Raw genomic sequence first — 25,973 nt, forward strand, 5'->3', positions numbered from 1 at the left:
GACCCAAAGGCATCAGAATATCTCTGAAGTTTCTAACCAGATGTGTTTGTTTGTGGGATAAGGGATATATTCCAGAAAAATTGGTAAACACAGTTGTAAGTCTCAACTCCATTAGAAATAGAATGGGCCTCAGAGATCCTCTAATCCAACTGGCTCATTTGACAGATGAAGAAACTGAGACTCAGAGAGGCCGAGGTCACAAAGCTGGTCAGTGGCAGTGCTCAGTTTGAACCCAGATCTACCTTCTTCCAGGATCTCATGGCCTCTCCTCCTTTAAAGGAGATCAGCTAAGGGAGGGGCCATCTTACACAACCTTGAAATAACAGGAAAGCTAAGCAAGTCCTCAAAATTAGAATGGAGAGAAAACCCAGAGGACCAGAGAGATATTCTCGCAAGCTCTACTGAGAACCTACTATGTGTGAGAGTTATTAGAGCCATGAAGATACATAAAGCTCCTATTTGACCTGATTACAGAAAAAATTACCTGCTACTCTAGGGAGTGTTGAACACATAAGCTAAGAAAGTTCAGAAAGAAAAGAACAAGTGATTTCCCTCGTGGTGCAGTGGTTAAGAATCCGCCTGCCAATGCAGGGTACATGGGTTTGAGCCCTGATCCGGGAAGATCCCACATGCCACAGAGCAATTAAGTCCGTGCGCCACAACTATTGAGCCTGCGCTCTAGAGCCTAGGAGCCACAACTACTGAGCCCACGTGCCACAACTACTGAAGCCCGCACGCCTAGGGCCCGTGCTCCGCAACGAGAAGCCACCACGATGAGAAGCCTGTTCACCACAGCGAAGAGTAGCCCCCGCTCACCGCAACTAGAGAAAGCCCACGTGCAGCAACGAAGACCCAACACAGAGAAAAATAAAATAAATAAATTTATATATAAAAAAAAAGAACCAGAGGCAGAGTGGTGGTCTTGGACAAGGAAGGAAATTCTGGGTGGGAGGATTAGTATAAGCAATTACTTGGAGGTAGGCATGACAGGAAATAGAAAAAATTTTTCTGTACATAGCGATCAATAAATATTTGCACATGACAGTGATGCTTAGAGCATAGGAAAATGGGAAGTAGTGAGGAATAATGTTATATGAGAGGAGCTAGATTAAGGCGGGCCTTGGAAGTGAGGTAGCAAAGGTTTGATCAGGGCATAAGGCAGACTTGGATGGCCAGGAATATATACATTATGCAAATATCTGGAATATTGAAAAAAATATTGGTACCTCTAAAAGGAGAGATGATGAAAAACAGGAACAAGTTGCACAAAATAAAATTTGTAACAAACACTGAATGTTTACTGAGCTTTGTGCTGTGCAAGGAGTTAGTCAGGGAAGGATCACTAAGATATGGTCCTTTATTGGCCACATAAAGTATGACACATCTAGACACCGGGACAGCACTCAGCCTTAAAAAGAACATTGTAGCTCTTAAAGGTACTATATGGAACAATCTCCATATGTGCGTGCTAAGTGAAAAGAGCAAGGAGCGTAACAAGCATATATGGTAAGCTGTTTCTAAAGATGGGGAGATATATATGTTTCTATTTACAGAGACAAGCTCTGGATGGATATACAAAACACTCGTCCCAGGGGTTGCCTCTCGGGAGAAGTAGAGGACTGGGAAGGAGTAAAAAAAGACTTGCTTTTTACTGTACACTCTTTTGACCCTTTTGTTTTTTATATTAGACATTATTACCTGCTCAAAAATAATTTTTAGAAATTAAAAAATCAAAGCTCACTTCTTTTTCAAAGGTCTCACCTTTTTACATCACAGGTCATCCTGTATTCTAATTTCACCTGTTTCAAAGTGTAAACTTCACCTCTCCAGGGGTTCCTTTCCTGCATCTAGACTGAACAGTAGTAGTTGATACATCTCGCCTCCCTTGGCTGCCCTCAGCAGCAACAGAAGCAATCAAACATGAGAAAATGAGGCCCTGTGGTCCATGTCACCTCCTTATTCACTTGAACTGCCCACCTTCTGCCTTCAACATGATCTGACACCCATGCCTCTTATCGAAACTGCCTCCTAGGGGACCGTGACATTTTCTTAAGTTGAGGAAGATGCGGGAAGTTTTTAAAAAGAAGAAAAACAAGCCCAGAGGTCAGTCAAGTGTGCTTTTTCCAGCTCTGGCTTGAACTGTGCATTTCCTCTCAGCTTTCAGGAGATGTCCTTTGGCAAGAAGGGCGCTTTTGTCTCTCGTCAAAACAGACCCAAATTCTTTCTCCCGTCACGTGCCTGGCCGGAGCCAGTAGGCTGCTCCGTAACATGGTCGCCTTGGCCAGCCTCCCAGCCTACCGACTAATAACAGGGTGAGGCGGCAGCACGGCGACAGCAGCTGCCAACGTCGGGGCTGAAGGAAGAGAACGCGGCCTTGAGCTGTGCCAGGACCTTGGAGGAGCTGGGAAACAGCCCACTGCAGAGGTGAGCGGGAGCTGCGGGGCAGGGAAGCTGGTCGCCAAGGTCAGGACGCGTCCAAGTTCACTTAAAGAAAGGCAGAGCATACCCTTCCCACCTCTGCCACCTCTCTGTCCTCTCCACTTACAGGGCAGGTGAGATCTGCCTCTGAACAATGTCCTGGGATGTTTTCTTAGTACACAGAGTCCCTTTCTGTCTCACTAATGTCTGCCGTCCTCTGCCCATGTTTGTATAATCTACCTCCTCCTCCGTAGTCTTGTTTTTCTAGCAATTGACAGGTAATTCTGTCAAACGGACTCACTTTGGCTTCAAAACCACATGAAAGAGAAAATCCCAAATCAGAACTCGAAAATCCTACTGGAAAAAGACTGCCAGGAAGCAACGGTGGTTGAATTGCTTCTCCTCTCTAACCTGCCAGGGTCACCTGGAAGGGATGGGGTCAATTACAACAGTCTTAAAAGTGCAAAGGCCCCAGGGCAATGTGGGGACTAGAAGGTGGACAACCATGTCAAAGCTGTTTTGATCGACATACCGGGATTTATCAACAGATGCTCCACTTTCAGACTCGCTGATGTCCTGGTAGTAGCTCAGGAAGGATTCCCACGGAGGTTACCGAGGGAGAGGAATACAGTGTGTGTAGATGGGTGTGAACAATGGGCCACTGGTTTTCAGGATGCTATACAGGTCTTTGGGGGCATAAGGCAAGCAAGACAAGACAGAGACTTGTAGGGTGCTTCAGTTTCATATGCAATTCCAACTAACTTTCTCTGGTTGGGATATAAAGATTCAATTCAATTTGGTAAAACAAATGCTCTGAGTGTTAGCTTCTAACCTCAGAAAGGTAAGTGTGTAGTATATAGGAAAAGGTGCTGAAACGTTCAAGAGCAAATGTTGGACACATTCTGAGGGCAAAAAATAAGGCTTTTAATTCTTTTCCCCTTCTTTCGGTTATTCAACAAATATTTCCTGAGTGTCTGCTACATGCCAGGTTTGTGTTTGGTACTGTGGATCTCGTAGTAAACAAAATAGGCAGGCTTTCAGCTTCACGGGCATGCAGTCAACTGGGGCAGTAAATCATAAAGGGTATAAGTACCCAAGGCAAAAGCAGTGAAGGGAGCATTGCTAAAACTGTCCAAAGGGAGTACTTTTTGTCTCAAAATTCAACCTTTTCCTTCATGCATTTTACCTTCTTGAATGAGTATCTTTCCCCTCTGTAAAAGTCTCACGTACGTACAGACCTTGGGCATAGCAGTTCCTCGAAACCCTCTTCATCAGAGGCTTTAAGCTAGAGGCAGGCTGTTCAGCTTTTCCCAAGAATACAAACAGCCTGAGAACAGAGGCTGAAGTAATGGGAGTTTCAGTCCTCAGGAGAGAAGTGCTGTCCCGTATGAAATAGAATTTATGCTATTCTGAAAACACATGTGGCACCAGGCAAAGTGTTAGGAAGCCTGGATTTTGCCAGAAACTGTGTGGAGTTTGGAACAAGTCAGTTCTGCTAGCTAAGCCTATCTCTTTAGCGATAAAAAATGGAAGGGGTAGACCAGATGGTCCGTCAGGTCTTTTTTTTTTTTTTTTTTTTTTTCCGATAATTTCAAGAGATATTTACAAAGAAACCATGAACATTCACATAAAGATAATATATCTTGTACCTATAAAATGGGAACCTTCATCAACCATGCACAATATCCAGGAAGCTAGAATCTGAAAGAATCAGGCTGCAGACAAATACAAATTAAAATTAAACTGTCTACTTCTCCCACCCTCATCCCATTCCCCTCCCCTGTCTTCAGATTTTTTTAGGTTGCGAACATGCACTATAGGCTCACTGTGCCATTTACCTAGATCGGGGATTCTGCAATAAATCACTGCTTTCAAAACAGTCAGAATGGGCTTCCCTGGTGGCGCAGTGGTTGGGAGTCCGCCTGCCGATGCAGGGGACACGGGTTCGTGCCCCGGTCCGGGAAGATCCCACATGCCGCAGAGCGGCTGGGCCCGTGAGCCATGGCCGCTGAGCCTGCGCGTCCGGAGCCTGTGCTCCGCAACGGGAGAGGCCACAGCAGTGAGAGGCCCCCATGTACCGCCAAAAAAAAAAAAAAAAAAAAAAAAACAGTCAGAATCATCTGCTTTCAAAACAACCAAACTAAAAAGTATCTAATTTGGATAATCTTATAATATCTATCGAAATCCCTTTAAGGGAGAATCAATTCATTGTTATTAAGTATTAGAATATTTACTTTTAGTGCATTTAATTTCTTTCTCTCTCTGAATGCATTCTCATCATAAATGTTATTTCATATCCTCCTCCTACATACTTTCTCACTTGGAAAATCAAAGTTATATAGTATTACATTATTAAATAGGACCAAGAAGCATGTCTTATTCATGTTTGTATCCTCTGTAGCTAGCATTGTATCTGGCACACAATAAATATTTCTTGAAAGAATGATTATTATCTTAGAAAAACCATGCTCTATTTTACCTTTTGTATTAAAAAAAAAAAAAAGCACACACACACAATATCTAATCCATTGTTTGTGGCTGATAGAGGCTGATCTCATTCCTTTGCGTCCTTTTACAATCCAAATGCCCACCCTGCATTCACCAACATCAGCACATTCTATACCTTTCCCTTTCGCAGACTTAATCGGTATAATGAGCACTGAATTCAAGTTCTGCCACTGAATAACTGTGTAATTTGAAGCTGAATAATGAAGATTTCTATGCCTCCATTTCTTCAAATGGAACATAGGGGCATCAGAATAGATGAGCTTAAGACAACTTCTAGCTCTTAGATGGGAGACTTTAAAAGGTAGAGAAAAAGAGAGGAGGTACCATAAAAATGTAATGATTATAGTACCTTAACATAGTAAATATTTAATAATTGTTATTGTTGATTTTGTTTGCCAAAATTTCTAACTTGAACAATACCACTGGCAAACAATGTCAAGGAAATTCTTCGGGTGAAGACACATCGGCCCACCATGTTTGAGGTCCCCCATGGAACCTTTCTGACTGACTCTGTTCAGTTAAAACTGAAAACAAGTCTACAGATGTAGAGAGGCACAGAAAACAAGCTGCTTTATCATAAAATATTCAGAAGAATGATACGGTTGTGTAGCTTAGAGGAGTCAGCTGCCTAGACAAACATCTCAGGAAATAGCGTGTGGGCCTACTGGCTTAGCCGAAGAAAAATGGCATATCAGGAAATGTTTCATTGCTTCTAATGAAGTCAGATGTCAACAGATAAATGCTATGACTTCTGCAGCCACAGGGCCTTCCTACCACCAAAACATAAAGAGTCACTTTCCCTTTGACCTGAAGGCTGATGCTCCAAGGTCAAGCTTAGGTATCAGCCCCTAATCACTCAGTCTCAGCAAAACAGTTTCTATGGCATGGACACAGCAGGCATCAGCACCCTGCCTGTGGAGTCAACAGAGCCGCCTCCTCCCAGGGTCTTATTGTACTGACAGCCATCCTAGTCTCACTTAGGTGTTTGATTTTTTTTTTTTTTTTTTTTTTGGTACGCGGGCCTCTCACTGCTGTGGCCTCTCCCGTTGCGGAGCACAGGCTCCGGACGCGCAGGCTCAGCGGCCATGGCGCAAGGGCCCAGCCGCTCCGCGGCATGTGGGATCCTCCCTGACCGGGGCACGAACCCGCGTCCCCTGCATCGGCAGGCGGACTCTCAACCACCGCGCCACCAGGGAAGCCCCTAGGTGTTTGATTTTAATACCTACTTAATACTTTACATCCAGCCTCCATCTCAGAAGGGTTTGAGATAGCTTCCAATAAAAGGATATATGCAGTAGAATAGTTGCAGAAAAATAAAAACTCATTAGAACCCATCAGGCACTCAATAAATACCTTTTATACTGTTTTGATGTGGGGGTGGGGGGCAGTGATCTGTAGAAAAAAGAACCAGGTGCTTTACTGCTATTGCTTTGCTTTTGGACCATGTAAAATCATTACCAAAAAAAAAAAAAGAAAAAGAAGAATAAACAGGGCACTGGTCCTTGTCATAGTTACCTTTAATAATCTAATGAATGCTATGAATATGAAAAATGAAATTTCAGGGGAGACAAAGATTTCCCAAAGCCCTTAAGGAACTGCAATTAATATGATGAAGAGTAAAGTAAAAATGAATTCTCTGTGAATCTTCAATAAAATATTTCCTATGAATGAGCACTGAATTCATTGAAAATTTTTTAATATTTCTGTAATTTTCTGAATAGGTAAAATATACTCATGGTACAAAATTCAAAAGGCAAAACATAAGGCACGTGGTAGAAAGATAGCCTTCCTTCTGACTTGACCCCCAGCCACCGAATTCACCTCACCAGAAGCCACCACTGTAACCAATTTCTTATATATTCTTCCAGCAATAGTCTAATATTTTATGTATTATTCTATGTATACATAAACAGCACACACACACACACACACACACACACACACATGTTCCACACATTACTTTTTCACCTAAGAGTTCTGGAAAGTACACATAGGACTGCCTTATTCCTTTAATGGCTACAGAATATTTCATTACTAGATGTACTATAATTACTTAACCAAGGCTTTATTGATGGCATTCAAGGTGTTTCCAATTCTTAGTCATTAAAAACAATGCCGCAATGAACATCCTTGGACACACATCATTTTTTATATACTGGATTATAGAAAAGGAAAAAAAATCCCAAGAAGTATAATTGAGCATTAAATTTAACTCTGAAATTACAGGCAGCCAAAGCAAAAAGGGGTGAGAAGGACCAAAATGGATTGCCTTTTTGCATTCCACAAGTAAGCATACCACTTCTTCCAAAGAGGAGAACTTCTTTTAAAAAAAAAAAATTTAATTTTTTTTACTGATGTATAGTTGATTTACAATGTTGTGTTAACTTCTGCTGTACAGCAAAGTGATTCAATTATACATATATATACATTCTTTCTTTTATATTCTTTTCCACTATGGTTTATCATAGAATATTGAATATAGTTCCCTGTGCTATACAGTAGGACCTTGTTGTTTATCCATTCTCTCTATATATATTAGTTTGCATCTGTTAACCCCAAACTCCCAATCCATCCCTCCCCCATCCTCCTCTCCCTTAGCAACCACAAGTTTGCTCCCAAAGAGGAAAACTCCTGTGCACTAATTTCTTTAAAAGAATTTATCAGCTGTATTCTCATAAAAAGTGCACTACTTCATTTGGGGAACTAAATAACGGGGTAAGGAATATATTCGATGGCAGTTTTGATATTCACGTGGCAGATTCTTACATCATTCTTGATTTAAAAAAAAAAAGTATGATATAACTAAAACCCAGCATTCCTTGGATAAGCTAAAATGCAATTTAGGAGGAAAAGGCTTGGTTGTAAGGTTGGAGACCACGAGAAAGCCTGGGCACTGTCCTCCTTTAAAGATTTCTTGGGCATGCCAGATCTCCTGCCCTGCTCAGTGTTTTCTTAGCTCTGGACCAGAACTTAGGCTAGCACTTTTCATATGGATTTTTGAAATGATGGGTTCATGTACCTAGACTGAGAGTTTGCACCTCCAGGAATCCTTGTACATAGTAAGTTCTTCGTAAATTTTCCTGGAAGGAATAGAGGAGCTTCAAAAGGTCAAAGACCGTGTCTTATTAGCTTTGCAAGCTCTTGGCAAAGATAACGGTGATGATAAGATATGGGGGGGGGGGAAGCTAGATGAGACTTTGACTTGTAAGTGAAGTTCCTGTGACGTGGCATGGCAAAAAGAGTCCTGGTAGCTAAAGAAACAAACAGGCAAACAAAGAAACAAACCCCAAATCCCCTCAGCTTCCATGCCAAACAGGATGGATATCTCGACAGGGTCCACAGAGCCTTTCACACTTCCTAACAAGCACTGAGGAGGGAAATGCATGGTGATGTGAAGGGTCTACCTTTCTGCACATGGTTTGCAGATATTAAGATCTCCAAGTCGTTCCCAACTTGAGGTGTTTCCTTTAATATTTGGTTCCTTGTCATTAAGACACCTTACAGGCTTAGCCCCCAAAGTACCTAGCACAACTAGGTGCTTGAAGATCTGTGCTTTCTGGGACTCCAGGCAGAAGGCAAACCGCCAGATTGAAAATGACCCTGCTTCATCCCAGAATTCTACCACTGTGTGAAAGGTAACTTCATGAATGGGCCCGTATCCATCTTGAGGATGTGAGCCAAACTTGGGAATTGGGCCAATAGGAATTGTTCAGCACAATGAAGAGGGAGAAAATCACTTTTTTTTTTTTTTGAAAATCACTACTTAAAGGAGAATTCTTAAGGACCTACTGTATACCACGGTGAACTCTACTCAATACTCTGTAATGGCCTATATGGGAAAAGATCTAAAAAAAGAGTGGATGTATGTGTATGTATAACTGATTCACTTTTCTGTACATCTGAAACTAACACAACACTGTAAATCAACTATACTCCAAAATACAATTTTAAACATCTTTTAAAAAGGAGAATTCTTGGGAATCCTTATAAATTCAGGTTACTGAGTAACATCTGTTGTCCCCAATGTGGGGCAGGGCTGTTTACCATAGTTTGGGGCTGAGACTTGTCATCCTGAAACGCTTGTGCAGTTATCCTCTGGAAGCCTCAGGCGGTACAGAATATGACTATAGAGCACCCCTAACACGCAGGTAAGCAAAGGAATCCTGACTGCCCTCCTGGGTCAGAACAGGGAGTGAATGCCTGCACCTTCACTTTATTCCTTCTCTTCTGTTGTGTGTTTTTCTTTCTTTCTTTTTTTTTTTTTGAGAAGTCAGCACAAGGCAGAGCTCCACACCTCCAAGCTACAGCAGGTTCTCCTGCTGCCGGCCAGGTAACAGAGGGTGCTGGAGGAGGGAGTGGAGGTGACAAAGAAGCAGGCCTGGAGGGGTGGGGCTGAGAGGGCTATAGTGTGGCTGAAATCCATTCCCCTGCCTCCAGGTAGAGACTGGGCTGACACTGCACCAAACATTCAGGTGCCTTTTCTTAAACCAGATGCTATCTCCCTGACCGGGAATCAAACCTCCCGGTATTTCTCCCTGACAGGTTTTCCCTCTGAGCTGACTGCCTCCCTTCTGCTGTGATGTGATTCACAGTGGAGCTGGTGAGCAGCTTATCACCTCCCTCTGCTGTCCTAACTTCTCAAACCCCTGGAGGCACTTTATATGTCACCATTCCTCTCTTCCCTTTTCCAGCCTAAGTATTCTGTAAGAAATGAGGGTCAAGGGGAAGCTGTATTTCCTAAGGTCAAAGCTGGTAAAAATGCATCTAGAATAATAAAACCAAGTATAAACATCCACAAAAGAATAAAACATCCTTAGAGATATTGGAAGCTGGGCCTGATCCTGGCTCTGCCATCTAGAAACTCACGTGGCCTCCTTTCTCTAGGTTCCTTCACCCTTGTCACATGGCAGGACGATGAATTGTAACGCTCCTCTTCAGCCAGGTCATGACGCTATTCGATAGCGACAATAATAAGTGTTGGTGAGGATGTAGAGAAGTTGGAACCTCATACATTACTACTGTTGGGAATGTAAAATGGTGTAACCACTTAACGTTCCTCAAAAAGTTAAATACGGTTACTGTATGACCCAGCAATTCCACTCCTAGGCGTATATCCAGGAGAAATAAAAACGTGTCTACACAAAAACTTATGCAAAATTGTTCACAACATTATTCATAACAGCCACAAAGTGGCAACAATCCCAGTGTCCATCAACAGAGGCATGGATGAACAAAACATGATATATCCATATGACAGAATGTTATTTGGCAATAAAAAGGAGTGAAGTACTGATAGATACCACAACATGGATGAACCTTGAAAGCATTATGCTAAGTATAAGAAGCCAACCACAAAGGACAACATATTGTAGGATTCCATTAATATGAAATGTCCAGAAGAGGCAATTCCACAGAAACAGAAAGTGGATTAGTGATTATCGCGGGCTAGAGGGGGGTGAGGATAGGGAGACAGGAAATTCATGGCTAAAGCGTGTAGGAGTTCTCTTGGGATAATGAAAATATTCTAAAACTGACTGTGATGATGAACGCACAACTCTGAATATACTAAAAGCCATATATATGTACACTTAAATGGGTAAATTGTATTGTATGTGAATTTTATATCAGTAAAGATGTTTTTAAAAAGAACAAATACAGTTTTAAAGTCTCATCAGCACAGCATGTGGCCAAACTTTTGGAATTTTGTCACGCTGGCAGGTGAGAAATAATATCTTATTATAGCTTTAATTCACATTTCTCTTATTATGGAGGAAGTTCAGCATCTTTTCAGTTTAGAGTCCATTGATATTGATTTCTTTTTATTATATACTAAATTCCCATGTATATTTTAAGGTCTATTTGCAGACTGTCTAATCTGTTGTATATGTCTGCCTACTCATGCGCTAGCACACAATTTCAACTATTAAAACTTTATGGTGGGACTTCCCTGGTGGCGCAGTGGTTAAGAATCAGCCTGCCAGTGCAGGGGACATGGGTTCGAGCCCTGGTCCAGGAAGATCTCACATGCCACGGAGCAACTAAGCCTGTGCGCCACAACTACTGAGCCTGCGCTCTAGAGCCCACGAGCCACAACTGCTGAGCCCACGTGCCACAACTACTGAAGCCCATGCGCCTAGAGCCCGTGCTCTGCAACAAGAGAAGCTACTACAATGAGAAGCCCGCGCACCTCAACGAAGAGTAGCCCCCGCTCTCAGCAAGTAGAGAAGCCTGCGCACAGCAACGAAGACCCAACGCAGCCAAAAATAAATTAATTAAATAAAAATTTTTAAAAAAAGAAAAAACTTTATGGTGGGACTTCCCTAGTGGTGCAGTAGTTAAGAATCTGCCTGCCAATGCAGGGGACACAGGTTTGAGCCCTGATCCAGGAAGATCCCACATGCCACGGAGCAACTAAGCCCCTGAGGCACAACTACTGAGCCTGCGCTCTACAGCCCATGAGCCACAACTACTGAGCCCGTGTGCCACAACTACTGAAGCCCGTGTGCCTAGAGCCCGTGCTCCGCAACAAGAGAAGCCACCACAATGAGAAGCCTGCGCACCGCAACGAAGAGTAGGCCCCGCTTGACACAAGTAGACAAAGCCTGTGTGCAGCAACGAAGACCTAACGCAGCCAAAATTAAAATAAATAAATAAACTTATTACGAAAATACCTTTATGGTAAGACAAGTAGGGGGACAGTCAACCAAGTCAAGCTGGGCAGCAACTCAGGGTAAGTGCAATCCCCAAGCACCGTCCCACCAAACCCAGCCACCGTCCCAGGCTGTCACCTTCACAGAGAAGTCATGGCTTTATTTCAAATATGGAGAAACACAAAGTTTGTTGCAAAACACTTAATGGAAATGCCAAGAAATGTGATAAGAAGAGACTGAAAAAGGCCAAGATCTAAAAGGTCGTTCAGATTGGCACAGAGAAGTCACAAGAACACACTCTAAAGACACAAACCATCAGAAAAACCTAGCACTGGGCTTCCCTGGTGGCGCAGTGGTTGGGAGTCCGCCTGCCGATGCAGGGGACGCGGGTTCGTGCCCTGGTCCAGGAGGATCCCACGTGCCGCGGAGCGGCTGGGCCCGTGAGCCACGGCCGCTGGGCCTGCGCGTCCGGAGCCTGTGCTCCGCAACGGGAGAGGCCACAACAGTGAGAGGCCCACACACCGCCAAAAAAAAAAAAGAAAAACCTAGCACTTAATTTTGTGAGAATAAAGCCTAGGGTAAATGCTGTGGCAGCTGGAGACCAAACTGCAGTAGCAGTAAGCAAAGGCAAGTCTGGCAGGTGGAGTCAGATCTTTGGATGCTACATTGAGGAGTATGAACACGGACAAAGGCTTCTGCCTTGAAGGACAATTTGAACACCGGTTTGAAACACTGGATGTTCAAATGCAACAAATGGAAGACACAATGAATAGCATTTCAACCCTAACAACACCACAAAGCCAAGAGGCTATGTCTCTTCAAGAAACACACCAACAGCAACAACAACAAAAAGAAACAGCAGATGGCACTGGCCTTGACCTCACTATGGAGCCACCGCAGGGTCAGTCAGGTGGTGTTGGCACAAGGACAGGATGAACTGTCAGAGACGTACCCACATCCGTGATCAAGTGTAAGGTGTAAAGAGCTGATGCTTCTGAAATATTCCCTGGGTGTATATGTATATGAATGTGTTACACTAGAGTTAAGTTACGTTGGAAACACTGCCCGAGTCAGCACGCATACTTGTCTACAATGCTTTCTTTTGGCTTGCTGTACCTTGAAAATACACTGGAAAATTCCAGAAAGTTTCTACCTTGCCAGATTTTATAGTTCTGTGCGGTATGTGTGCAAGTGTGGAGGATATACTTTTGTAGATGTTTTTGACAGTATAGAACTAGCTTGTAGTAATAGGAATATCGTCCTCAAAACTTAGATCAAAACTCTAGTACCGGGCTTCCCTGGTGGCGCAGTGGTTAAGAATCCGCCTGCTTGGGCTTCCCTGGTGGCGCAGTGGTTGAGAGTCCGCCTGCCGATGCAGGGGACACGGGTTCAAGCCCTGGTCTGGGAAGATCCCACATGCCACGGAGCAACTAAGCCCGTGCGCCACAACTACGGAGCCTGCGAGCCACAACTACTGAAGCCCACGCACCTGGAGCCCGTGCTCCACAAAGAAAGAAGTCACCGCAATGAAAGCCTGCATGCAGCAACGAAGACCCAATGCAGCTGTAAATTAAAAATATTTTTTAAAAAAACCTCTAGTACCAAAGTATTGTATAATCTTTAGAATAAAAGTTTTTATTTTTTAAGTCAAAAAAGGTTATCTCTGTATGCATTGACTTGTGATGCATAAAAATAAAAGCAGGGAAAAGCACACTTAATATGTTGACATGGCTATAAAAAGAAACAAAATTCAGTTATTTGTAGTGAGGTGGATGGACCTAGAGTCTGTCATACAGAGTGAAGTAAGTCAGAAAGAGAAAAACAAATACCGTATGCTAACACACATATATGGAATCTAAAAAAAAAATGGTTCTGATGAACCTAAGGGCAGGACAGGAACAAAGACACAGAAGTAGAGAATGGACTTGAGGACACGGGGAGGGGGAAGGTTAAGCTGGGACGAAGTGAGAGAGTGGCATGGACATATATACACTACCAAATGTAAAGTAGATAGCTAGTGGGAAGCAGCCACATAGCACAGGGAGATCATCTCCGTGCTTTGCAACCACCTAGAGGGGTGCGATAGGGAGGGTGGGAGGGAGACGCAAGAGGGAGGGGATATGGGGATATATGTATATGTACAGCTGATTCACTTTGTTATACAGCAGAAACTAACACAACACTGTAAAGCAATTATACTCCAATAAAGATGCTAAAAAAAAATATGTTTACGTGGCCAAAAATATCTCATTCAGCATATATTATGGACAATGCCATTTTTTATCCTTTTTGTTTCATTTTGCTAAGTATAGATGCAATTGGTTTTTAATCTGTGTTAACCACCTTTTGACATCAGAATTTTTATTCAGTTGTCTAATAACTACTATTTGGATTCCTTAAAATAACTTTTATTTTTCACTTGATCATTATCTTTATATAACCAGGAAAATTCTGCAACATCACATCAGAAAATAAAAATGATCAAGCCTTAATTTCTCCACTTATTAGATATTGGTTTTATTAAGACTTCCAGAAAGATTTACCCTGTCATACTTTCAAATGGAGATCTCAAACGTGTTCCTAATTATTCTCCTTCTAGCCAGTTCTTGTTTGACAGCATTTTAGAAGGAGTTTCACGCACCCCATTCCTATCCATCTGCTTGGCCATAGAACTGTTGACTGGTTTCAGAAAAACCTTGGTTGTTGTTTTTAAACTGACAAATAATAACAAAGAATACACAACTGAACCAACTCAAGTTAGAGCTACTCTTTACGTCCTGGTTAAGAGTCCACTGATATTCTTTTATCTCACAGGAACAACTCTTTACTACCTTGAAGAAATGAGAAGAGCATAATTAAGTCTTTTAAAAAGCCTTATAATGTGTTTTAAGACTTGCTAGACCTAGTATCCCTCGTGCCCGTCCCTCCTCTACTCTTCTGCTGTATTCCTGGCTATTCTTGCTTATTTGCTTCTCCATGTAAATTTTAGAATCAGTTTGTCCGCCAGGGTTTTTTTTTTGGTGTTTGTTTTGTTTTTTTTTTTGTAACTCCCAGGTGATTTTAATGAGTTGCCGGCATTAAAAACCACTGCTGGCCATTCACCTTGACTCTCTCTATTCCTTACTTCCTTGGTTGCATGTGAAAATGACATCCAGGCTCACCTGTGCTTTTTCATTCCAGATGAAGGGAGAAGCTGGAAGTGTGCCACACAATGAGAAGCAAAAGCAGGTAAACGCGAGCACCCCACCCACCAAACCGGTGAGAACGCAGCCAGCGACCCATTCCACATCTGCGCCTGCAGCATAACTGACAACCCCCCCCACCCCCCGCCAAAGTTTCGGGATATAGCTGACACATCAGTGAAGCGCTCGCTTCAGCAGCTGAGCAGAATCACTTGACTCCAGCTGCCTGATTATAACTCAAGCCCCTTTGCCTGCATGAAGTTAGCTGAAGAGCCCCGTAGCTGTCCCACCAAGGTCTCTTGGCCCTTAGAATGCCCCAGGCTCAGGCCTTTGGAACACCCCTTTCTACAGCTGCTCTGGGGACAAGAGAGGCCCACTGGGGGCTGGGGGCTGGGGGGTGGGAACCAGCTGTTGAGCCCAGATAACTTCTGTGCTGCATGCCCCTGCCCTTCACAGAGACCTTTGTCCTGTCAATTTACCTGGCCCTCAGGCTGCTGCAGAGAGAAAACACCACGATCCCTGAAAACACATCTAATCTTACATGTGAAATCGAGGTTTTAAATTTGACTTGGCTTGATTTGATTCAACTCAAATGAAAAATTCCTAGTGAATCTGGAAAGCTCAGGAAAAGGGTCCTTTGAATCCTAAAAAAGGACTAATTGCAAAAGCCCAAGATGAACTAACTGTCTGGCAAATTTGGGGGTGACCTTTGAACAGCCTGTACAAAAGAACAAGTTTCTGTGGTCTTGGCGATCCAGCCCTTAACGGGGGGAGACAGAGAGAGAGAGAGGGAAACAGACGGTCATTTTCAGAGCTCAGAGAGAGAGAAGGTCATTTTTCGAACCTCAGGACCCGAGTAGACCTTTAAAAACATTTCACTTGCCACGGAAAATGACTTACTAACTTCGGATCAAAAGTGGGATAGGGTAATCAGAGAAGAAAAGAGTCAGTGCAGATTCAGGTTGCTCTGAATGAGTCAGTCAAAACGGTCTGCTCCTTTAGATCTCCAAAGGCTGGATTAAAACCTGGCCCCCTATTAGATCAGCTTCCCCTACAACAGTGTATGTGACCTGGTTCACTAACTGCACACACCTACAGGGACCACCACCTCCAGTCCTCTGCCATGAAAGAATATTAGCAGACTGCATCTGGGCGTAGAAACATAGGCTGTAATGGACATTTGTCATTCCTGCCCAAGGTACTTTAGAAATTGGTGACACACCTGGCAGCCAGGGTTTTCCTTCCGCAAGTCTGGGACCTGCTGGTTGACTATCGAGCTCGCAATGACCACTGTTTTAGGCTTTTGGAGGAGAACATGTAAGGACCGCCCAGTGATAGCCAGCGGTCTGTTCTTTGCCCCTAGAAGCCATCATTGTCCCATTCAGCTGGCAACCCAGACTAATATCTCTGGAAGGCAGAGGACATATTACAAGTCAGAAAATATGTTTATTTACTCTTTTCTTCAAGGGCAAAAGGGTGATGGGCATGGGAAAACAGGCCTGGCTCAGGAACACAGTTGAAGTCCCTGTGGCCTCATCAAGGATTCTGCAGATCCTTCTGTGATGGCCATCCCAGCTCCGCCTGTCCATTGGAATTAGCTGGGGACCTTTAAAAGACAGGGAGGCCCAGCCCCACCTCCCCTGCCCCGGCAGAGACTCTTATGTAATCGGGCTGGGGAGTAACCCGGATACTGGGATTTTTTGAAAGCTCCCAGGTGATTCCAATGTACAAATAATCTGCATCTCTGTTCAACAAGAAGACTGGCCATGAAATCCCATGGCTCTTGGAAAGCTCACCTGTCCTTCTCCGGGTGATGAAATTGCATGCTAGATTCTCTGGATCAGGTTTGCTCTCTTCCCTCCCCCAACCTTAAGCTCTTTCATACTCACCTGCGCACACAGCCTGAGAGCTCTAGATAAGGAAGAGCCTTCCACGGAAGCTGGGAAAAGGTCAGCAGATGTGCCATGGTGGCACGATTGAGATCCTGATGGCACTTCACTCCTGCCGGGCTTCAGCAGTGAGCTGCGTGTGAAGGCAGGAGGCTTGCTGGGACCTGACGCTTTCTTGTCCTCCCCTAGGAGGGACACATCTGGGGCTCCATGAGGAGGACGGCTTTCATCCTGGGCTCTGGCCTTCTCTTGCTTGTGGCCCTCTGGAACTCAGTCACATGGTGAGTCTTCTCGGCCAGCTCTAATTCGGGAGCTGGGGGCCGTGCGGTGGCGGTCTATGGGCAGAGCATGGATTTAGCAGCTGTCCACCCACCAGTCTTCACCCAGAAACATGAATGAGTTTTCTTTCAAGGCATCTTCAGAGATTCTGGGGTGCTTCTGGCTACTTCTGGCAAGCCCAGTGGGAGAGGCTGCTGTCTACATTCGAAGGGAAGGAGTGGCTCCTCTACATTCTAGGTGAGATTCTCAGACCACCAGCACTTAGGGTTTGGGTACATGGTTATAGCTTCTTTTTCTTTTGTTCTCTACTTTGGGACTTCTCAGTTTATTACTCTAAGGAATGAGGACTTAAAAGTTTAAGGCAGTGGTAACCCCAGAGTGCTAAATTTGGGGGTTAATCTGGAATGGATGTTTAAGGATATCTAAGAAAAGAAGCTGAGACACTTCCTCCATCCCCCCAAATAGAAAAATAAAAAGAGAAATAGTTTGTGTGAAAACGAATGCTTGTGAGAGCAGTAATCCTGCTTCTAGATGTCAGGTCCAAAGGGCTGTTCTGTCTCATGTGAGGCTGTGTCCTTGGACCTGGTGCAATCTAGCTAGCTCTTGGGCCTTGACAGCAAGTGTTCACTCAAAATGTATTTACTGACAATGCCAAAGCCTGAAAGCAAGCTCAAAACATAGTAGAAGAAAAAACCTATTTTAACATAGGTATTTATGACAGTCAATAGTGACTGTCCTCCGTCATACATTCATTCACTCACGTAATATCTATTAAGTTATTCTGTGCCAAACTCATTTGTAGGATATAGAGATATTTAAGATAAAGTATTAAGGTAAAATGTCTACCCTGTTAAAAAACTATGTCACCGTTTGACTGGAAGAAAATTAATAACTACAAAACAAACAAACCTCAACCAAAAACACTCTGTCACAGTCTAGAATGGGAGATTAAAAAAGTGTCAGTTGTCACAAAGCAAACATAGAAATAAAATGTTTCTGATGATTGTTTTCTTCTAGGAAGAGAACTCCGAAAATGGGCTGAATATTAAACATGACAGGTTAATGGAACCTTAAGCACTCGTTGAAAAGAACCATGCAGATTTGCAAATATACATGGGGAGAGTGGTGGGAAAACATTTTATATGTTTCTGTTATGATGACTGGAAAACCACCTATCACCTCAGGGATAAGCAAATACCAGAGAGAAAAAATATTTGCCATTTGAAATGTTAGAACTGGAAGACAGTTCAAGATCACCTCTTGTGATTTTCATTCGGTATATTCCTCCAGGAGCCCTTGGACTGACACGTAGGCAGGCACCTCGAAGGGTGGCCCGCTAGGCAACCACCAACCTAACTTTTTTTTTTTTTTTTTTCAAAATAAAGTTTCTTATTTCTGAGGATAAAAGTAAATACATGCTCACTGTTAAAAATAAAAATCACACAATTCAAATAAGCATAAAGAAGGTGAAAAATCACCTACCTCTCATATCCACGAAATAAGCACTGTTAGTATACTGCATATTTGGTTAAATTTAAAAGACGTCTACTATTTTTTTAAATTTATTTATTTTTGGCTGCTTTTTTTGGATCTTCGTTGCTGCACACAGGTTTTCTCTAGTTGCAGAGAGAGGAGGCTAGTCTTCATTGCGCTGGTGCAGGCTTCTCATCGCGGTGGCTTCTCTTGTTGCGGAGCACAGGCTCTAGGTGCTCGAGCTTCAGGAGTTGTGGCATGCGGGCTCTAAAGTGCAGGCTCAGTAGTTGTGGCTCACGGGCTTGGCTGCTCCTTGGCATGTGGGATCTTCCCAGACCAGGGCTCGAACCCGTGTCCCCTGCATTGACAGGTGTATTCTTAACCACTGAGCCACCAGAGAAGTCCCGACATCTATTTTTTTTAAACTTTTTTCATTGAATTGATTATGGACATCTTTCCATATCAACTTATATAGATTTGCTCAATATTGTAAACTGTCCTGTCTATTCCATTGTGTGGAAATATTCTAATCAATTTAGTCCATTCTCTGGGAATTCGAGTGGTTAGGACTCCGTGCTTTCACTGCTGTGGCCTGGATTCAATCCCTGGTCAGGGAACTAAGATCTGGGACATTTAGATTACTTAAATGTTCTACTGTGCTTTTTATTCAATTGCTGAGATGGGCATTTATGTGCACGAGTGTGTGTATGTCTTTTCTTTCTTCCCCTCTTTCTGTCTTTGTCTCTCTGTCTCTGTCTTAGTCTGTCACTCTGATCTTTTCCTCACTTCAGGTACTGCCAAACTGCCCTGAGGCTGTCTGAGCCAATCCCATTTCCTCACAGTGCTAGCCAAGTATTTTTCAGGTATCAACTACCACACGGCACAGTGATTGATGGAGCAAGGGTACTGGAGGAAGAATGCAGAGACAGAGAATTAAGTTAAACACCCTTGCTCCTTGGAATATTGAAATTAGAGGAGGCGGCAAATCAAGGAAAAATAAAGTTAAAGAGTACAAGAGTTAGGTAACACTACAACGTCACTTGAATGACTGCCAACTGGGGTGGACAAAGTGCTTATTTGTTCACAGGAGGAGAACAGAAATACTTGGGATGACTTCACGGAAAAGTGGGATGTGGGGCAAAAAGCTCTATCTAAATTTGTGTTGATCAGTATTTTCTAAAATACCCTGCAGCACATCAGTTCTATCGGAGGTTAATGGGTGGGGAGACCATACCACTTATCATCGAAATGGGACATTTGTGAGAATAAGGGAGGGGTTATTAATCATGATGGATATGATGGATACATACTGAAATTGTCCTGGGCAGACAGGGACGAATGGCCAGTCTATTCTCAGATGTTCTGAGAAGACAGAGTGCTGGGTAAAGAAAAGCCTGAGAAAGGTTGAATTTAACAAAGTCAAACAGGAATTCTCAGAGCTGTGACCACACTTGTCTGGACCCTGACTCTCCAAGAAGGTAGGGTGTGAAGACTGTTTTAACCAAGGAGCCCCTTGAGAGGTAGGTTTTCCACTTTGGAAAATGCTCACTGGACGCCTGAAGTACCCCTGCTCATGTCATCATAAGGTCATGGGGATTGGGGAACCCCAAGTGCCCGTGGTGAGCTGTACCATACCAAACTCCTCCTCTGCTTCTCCCTTCCTTGGCTATTCTTAAAGGGCTCAGTGGGCACAGACACCCAAATGTCAACCGAAATTCATTTCTGTTTGGAGTGTGTCATACATCTTACCATAGTTTTGTGTTGTTTTTTTCTCCAACCGCCTAGAAGGTTGTTGTCCCCGTTCTACAGCTAAGAAAAGAAATAGAGACACTCCTTAAGTGACCCATCCCAGTCCCCACAGCTGGTTTGTCGCCCCAAGACTGAAGGCAGGCCCCCAGCCCCGAGCACCCAGACACCAAGGCCCTGGCAAGGGCCTGCCTACGACGCAGCCTCAGTTACCACCAAGCATGTGTTCGGGGAATACGTGCGCCGCCAGCTCCTGAAGTTGTCCTGACGTTTCCTTCTTCTTCCCAACCTCAGGTGCCACCCAGGTGCCCGTTCTGCTCTTCTGGACCGTCAGTGGACTTCTACTGGTGGTTGACACAACTGGAAAGCCTAACTTCATCTCCCGCTACCGAATTCAGGTCGGCAAGAATGACCCTGTAAGTGTTGCTGCAGCTTCTCCTGGTCAAGGCACAGAAAGCAGGGGCTAAAGTCACATTCTCCAAATTCTGCTGGCTGGCCCAGGAGAGACCGGGGCCAGTGGGAGCCAAGTGGTTCTGTACAAGGCTCCCCCAGGTTAGAAGATTAGAGAGAGGAAATGATATGACATTAGCCAGCCAGCCAAGACTAATGTCAGTCAAGACTAACCTTCTGACTCCCAGGCCTGGCTCTCTACCTGCCTGTGCTGGCCTACGGCACTATGGTCAGCGTTTTAGGAACAGAAATGAGGGTCTCAGCCCAGCACTGGACCGAGTCCCAGATACGTCAGGTAGGTCTCCACCTATCCATGGGAGAAGGGACAGCAATAACTAGATGCTGAAAACACGGATAACAGCTGCCCTCGTGAGAGAGGGACACAGCTGCTGAAACAACGCATAACCCCACTATCATATTAATTGTGAATGTGTCGGTGGTGGCTGTTTTTTAAGCAGGTCCTCCTTCCTGATTATTCAGTACCACCAATAGTACGTAGGTCATCCATGGTAAACAAGGCCTGGACCTTGCTGACAAGGAACTCTTGGCCCCGAAGGAGAGAAAAAGCCAAGCACGTATCTTGGATGGACACAGGCCGGGGAATTGAGCCCCACCGTTCACTGCTCCCCGAGCCCGGCTTGCCTGCTTAGCGCTCTGACAACCTCAGAAGCCTTTTCTTACACAACAAGGAAGAAGCTGATGGTTAAACCCAGATTTTTTTACCCCAGCTCCACCAAAACCACATCCTGGCTTCCTTCCCAGACAAGACAATCATTTTCTTTTTTTTTTTTTTTATAAATTTACTTATTTATTTGTTTCTATTTTTGGCTGCGTTGGGTCTCCGTTGCTGTCGCGGGCTTTCTCTAGTTGTGGCGAGCGGGGGCTACTCTGCGTTGCGGTGCGCCAGCTTCTCGTTGCAGTGGCTTCTCTGGTTGCGGAGCACGGGCTGCAGGCTCTAGTTGTGGCACGTGGGCTCAGTAGTTGTGGCTCATGGGCTCTAGAGCTCAGGCTCAGTAGTTGTGGCACACGGGCTTAGTTGCTCCGTGGTATGTGGGATCTTCCCGGACCACGGCTCGAACCTGTGTCCCCTGCATCGGCAGGCAGATTCTTAACCACTGCGCCACCAGGGAAGCCCAGACGATCATTTTTAATTATCTGTCCAGGTGCCTGGGTGAGTCACCTCAGCTCTCAGGGAATTCTACCCAGGCCAGCACTCTAGAAAGCAGAGTGGCTGAGAAATAGTGCCCTTGATCCAGGCTTTCAGGACCGTCCCTTCCTGAACCAGAGCTACTGGCCTGGCTCACAGTTCCCCTCACTTGAGACGGCAGGGGCCTCCTCCATGTCCAGCTCAGCAGGCAGGGACCAGAGCCAAAGGGTTAAAAGCAGGGCTTGTTCCTTGAGAATGTTTCACCTGTCAGACCACGGAGGTCTCCTTACCAGGCACCACTGACTGAATGTGTACATCTTCAAGGCCAAGTATGGTAAACATCTTCATCGTTCAGAAGAGAAAACAGAGGCTCTGAAATGTGACATGGCTTAGAACCATGATTCACACTCAAGTTTTGTGACACCAGGGCTTGTGCCCTGAACCACTAGGCCACATCAGCTCTCAAGAGAATCACCTAGCGCAATAAACTTCACAGTCTACCATGAATGGAGGGCCACACAGGGAAGGTCTCATGGCATTTGGCAGAAGCTGAGGTTCAGAAAAGGTGCACTGACTAGTTCAAGGTTAGACTGTTCTTGGAAAGCTCGTCTCATCTGCTCCTACACTGTGTGCACCCTCAGGTAGTCACACAAGTAAGAAGGAAGCCCCAGATGCCATTTCGTCTTCGGCCCATTCCAAGAAGGTCTGACCCCTGACCTAAGACATCAGAAACAGGTCATCGAGTGGGACCTGAACGCAACGGCATTCATAGGACACCACCAGCCACCCCCGCCGCCCGGCTCTGGTTACCCTCCCACTCTCCTGGACTGGATGGCTAGTTCACGCCTCTCCTCCCTCCTCAGATCCTCAACACCTCTGCGCGTCACCTCCTCCCAGAGGGTGGCCTTGCCTTCAAGCAGAAGACAGCTCCCACAGCCGTGCACCACCGCAGCCTGGGGGCAGCACTTGTGCACACGCTCTGACTGCCCACCTGCTGCAGCCCGTGGCCTGTCCCTGGTCCTACTCCAGCCCGTTCCTCCACTGTCTGCACGCTACACCCAGCACCTCTTGTTTACTCCAGCAAGTTGCTCCAGCAATTCTTCCTTCTCTTTCTCTTGTCCTTTTTTTTCCTTTCTCTTCTGGATTTTACCCTCTGGCTTATTACAAACCTGCTATAATTTTTCCCAGCTTAAAACCAAACCAAAACCAAAAACCTTGCGTCCATCTCCCATACTCACTCCCACTCATATTTTTGGTCCCCTTTGCAGCAAAGCTCTTTAAAGGGTTGTCTATACAGTTTCTGATTTCTCCCTGTCCACTGTCTTTTCCCAAAATTTCAGAATTATGAAAAATTGAAAACACATATACAGAAGTGGAAAAGGTAGTAGTACCCTGAACACTCATTTATATACCACCTAGATTCTGCAGTCTTGTCTTAAACATTTTACAATATGTGCTTTTTCTGTATATAAAACTATAAATATCTATGCATCTATAATTTTTTGCTTCATCATTTGAAGCTAAGTTCAGACCCCACAAAACTCTAAATACTTCAGCCTGCACCTCCTAAAATAATCACAAAACAATCCTCTCACCTCCTCTAGAAACCTCCTCGCATCAGGCCTGCACCTCCATCGCCCCACCACGATTGTCCTGGGCAAGGTCACCAGTGCTCCTGTCGCAGGCTTGTCTCATTAGACCTACCAGGGCTGTCTCCACAAGTTGTTCATGTCGCATCCTGTCGTAGCTTCTTATACCGGCTGCCAAGGCCCCACTGTGTCCTCACAGCTCGCCACTCACCCCTTCACAGCCTCCTTTCTGGGTCCTCCCCAGACTAACCTCCCCACCCTCTTTACGCTGACGCCCGGGGCACAGCCTCCTCGTCTTCTCTGTCCTCATCCCCTCAGCGTCATGACTTTAAATAACCGCCTGAACGCCAACAGCTCGACAATTTACCTCTCGAGCTCAGAACTCTCTCCCGATGCAGGAATAAACATCCAAATGCCTCCCTGACATCTCCAATGCAACATGACCCAAGGAGAATTCCTGCTCTCCCAGCCCCCAAAGCCTTTGATACCCACAGCCTCCCCAGTCCAGAGGCCTTGGAGTCACCCCTGACGACTGTCTTTCCCTCGTACACCACATCCAATCTATCAGGAAACCCTATTGGCGCAATTTCCAAATGGATCCAGGATCCAGCCCTTTCCCACCACCTCCATCGCCACCATCCTCTTAAATGCGTACTTTAGCACTTCCAGTCTTCCCGTTTGTATTCTTGGTCTCCTATTGTCTATTCCCAGCACAGCAGCCAGAGTAACCCTGTAAGATCCTGTCACTTCTCCGCTCACAACCTTGGGATGACCCTCGCTTCTCTTGGAATAAAAGCCAAGGTCCTCAAAGTGGCCTACGGGGCCCTGTACGCACTGGCTCCTCCCTGCCTCTCTGACCTCCCCTCCCACTTCTCCCCACCTCACACCTCACTCCTCTCCGGCCAAGTACGCCAGGAGTGTGGCCTATCGTGGAGCCTTTTCACCAGCTCTTCCCTTTGCCAGAAGACACTTCCCCCAGATACCTGTTTCCCTCATCTTTGTTCACATCTCACCATCTCAATGAAGCCTGCCCTGACCATTCTACTTAAAACGATAAGAGTATAAACTCAGCGAGGGCAGGAATCTTTTTGTTCACTGCTTCCTTCCGAGCACATAGAACACTGCCTGAAACATAGAGGGCGCTCAATATCAGCTGAGTGAATAATCACATGTCACACCCACCTCCTGGTCAAGGCTGCTAGAAGAGGTGTACGGCTTCCTCTGTGGTGCTCTCAAACCAAGGCTGCCCAGACCTGGCTTCACCATGGGATGAATTCTGGTCCATCAATACATGCAGGACATGGAAAAGGCAGAAGAACAGGCAGGCCTGAAGTATGAGGACCACGCTGAACCCGGCCGCACCTTGGAGCAGAAACCCTCCAGCTTGCAGACAGTTCTTAGGAGGGAATCCCCTTTGAGAATGCCAAACCAGTTCATCGGGACCAGCAAGTGCCCTGTGGAGATGGGGCTATTCCCAGGAGCTCCAGGGCTCTGACAAATGGAAGGGTCAGGGGTCACTGGTTCCCAAGGAAACGCTGGCTGTAGTCTTGAGGCTCAAAGGGATGTGAGCACGTGAGGCCAGCTCTCCACAGCGCTCTGGGGAGAATGCGCAGGCAGCCCCTCATCCTGACAACCCCACCCTGAAAACCAGCAAGACATGCTCACAGCAAGTGGGACAAGAGGCCAGATAGCAGCTCCCTGGCTCCCATCCAGGGAGGCTGGACCACACGAGGAGGCAGGCGACCCTGATCTCTGCACCTGATCCTGGTCAAGGCTCTCTGGACGAGCAGGGACCAAAAGGCTGAAGAAGGAATGAGGCTGGGAGCCTTCTCCAAGCACCCTGGAGGCTCCCCAAGATGCCTGTCGGGAGTACGTGGGGTTGGGCCTGGCCAGAGAAATGGGGAGGACAGTCGTGGAAGCTGCAGAAGCAGGAAGGAGCAGGCAGCTTCAGGCAGAAACTAAGGCCGGGGGAGGGGAGTTTCCAAAGGCAGGGCATTACCAGGCGGTTCCATCCCTGGGCTGGGCAGCACTCAGGGGTTGCTGGCTACAGGCAGACATCACTCCTAGCATCCAGCCCCGAGCGAGGGCCTCCCGAGAGCTGCTCACAGAGGAGCCTGGTTCCTAGAAGGGAAAGACCTACTTCCCACACTCTCATCCACCTCCTTTCTTCCTTCTTCCCCCCCTCCCCGGGCAGGTGGACCCCATGAAACTACGCCAGTCTATCCACATGGTTCTCTTCAACCAGTTTGTCATCTCTTTCCCCATGATGGTCTGGCTCTATCCCATCCTCAAGTTGGGGGGCGACCCCTGCCGCCGAGAGCTACCCACCTTCCACTGGTTCCTCCTGGAGCTGGCAGTCTTCACGCTGACTGAGGAAGTGCTGTTCTACTATGCACACCGGTGAGCGCTTTCCTTTCTGAGCACAGCCAGCTCCTCACTTTCCCAGGTTCACCCACCAACGGGGGTGAAACCTGGCCTCCTCGGAGTTGTCGGGGTGCGACCAACAGCACCTGGCATCAAGAGCCCCCCGCTAACTAGCTAACACGAAGACAACTCTTCGCTCCACAGCTGACAATGTGCGACCACCGACGAGGGTCCGGGATCTCCGTTCCTGTGTGTGGCAGGGCAGGTTCCCATTCATC

General features: G+C 45.6%; 1 protein-coding gene across 1 annotated transcript in view; it reads left to right on the plus strand.

Annotated features, from left to right (window-relative positions):
• Positions 1 to 2,286: 2,286 nt before the first annotated feature.
• The window catches only part of FAXDC2 (fatty acid hydroxylase domain containing 2), a 29,320-nt gene continuing 5,633 nt past the window's right edge, over positions 2,287 to 25,973 (plus strand). Inside the window, exons 1-6 of the mRNA XM_032628117.1 lie at positions 2,287 to 2,424; positions 14,757 to 14,804; positions 16,837 to 16,928; positions 17,060 to 17,163; positions 20,440 to 20,561; positions 25,526 to 25,731. Of these exons, the coding sequence (XP_032484008.1) occupies positions 14,757 to 14,804; positions 16,837 to 16,928; positions 17,060 to 17,163; positions 20,440 to 20,561; positions 25,526 to 25,731 (572 nt within the window). The 5' untranslated portion in view covers positions 2,287 to 2,424. The remainder of the gene's footprint in view (positions 2,425 to 14,756; positions 14,805 to 16,836; positions 16,929 to 17,059; positions 17,164 to 20,439; positions 20,562 to 25,525; positions 25,732 to 25,973) is intronic.

The sequence above is a fragment of the Phocoena sinus genome, chromosome 3, assembly GCF_008692025.1.
Source record: "Phocoena sinus isolate mPhoSin1 chromosome 3, mPhoSin1.pri, whole genome shotgun sequence".
NCBI classification, from domain to species: domain Eukaryota; kingdom Metazoa; phylum Chordata; class Mammalia; order Artiodactyla; family Phocoenidae; genus Phocoena; species Phocoena sinus.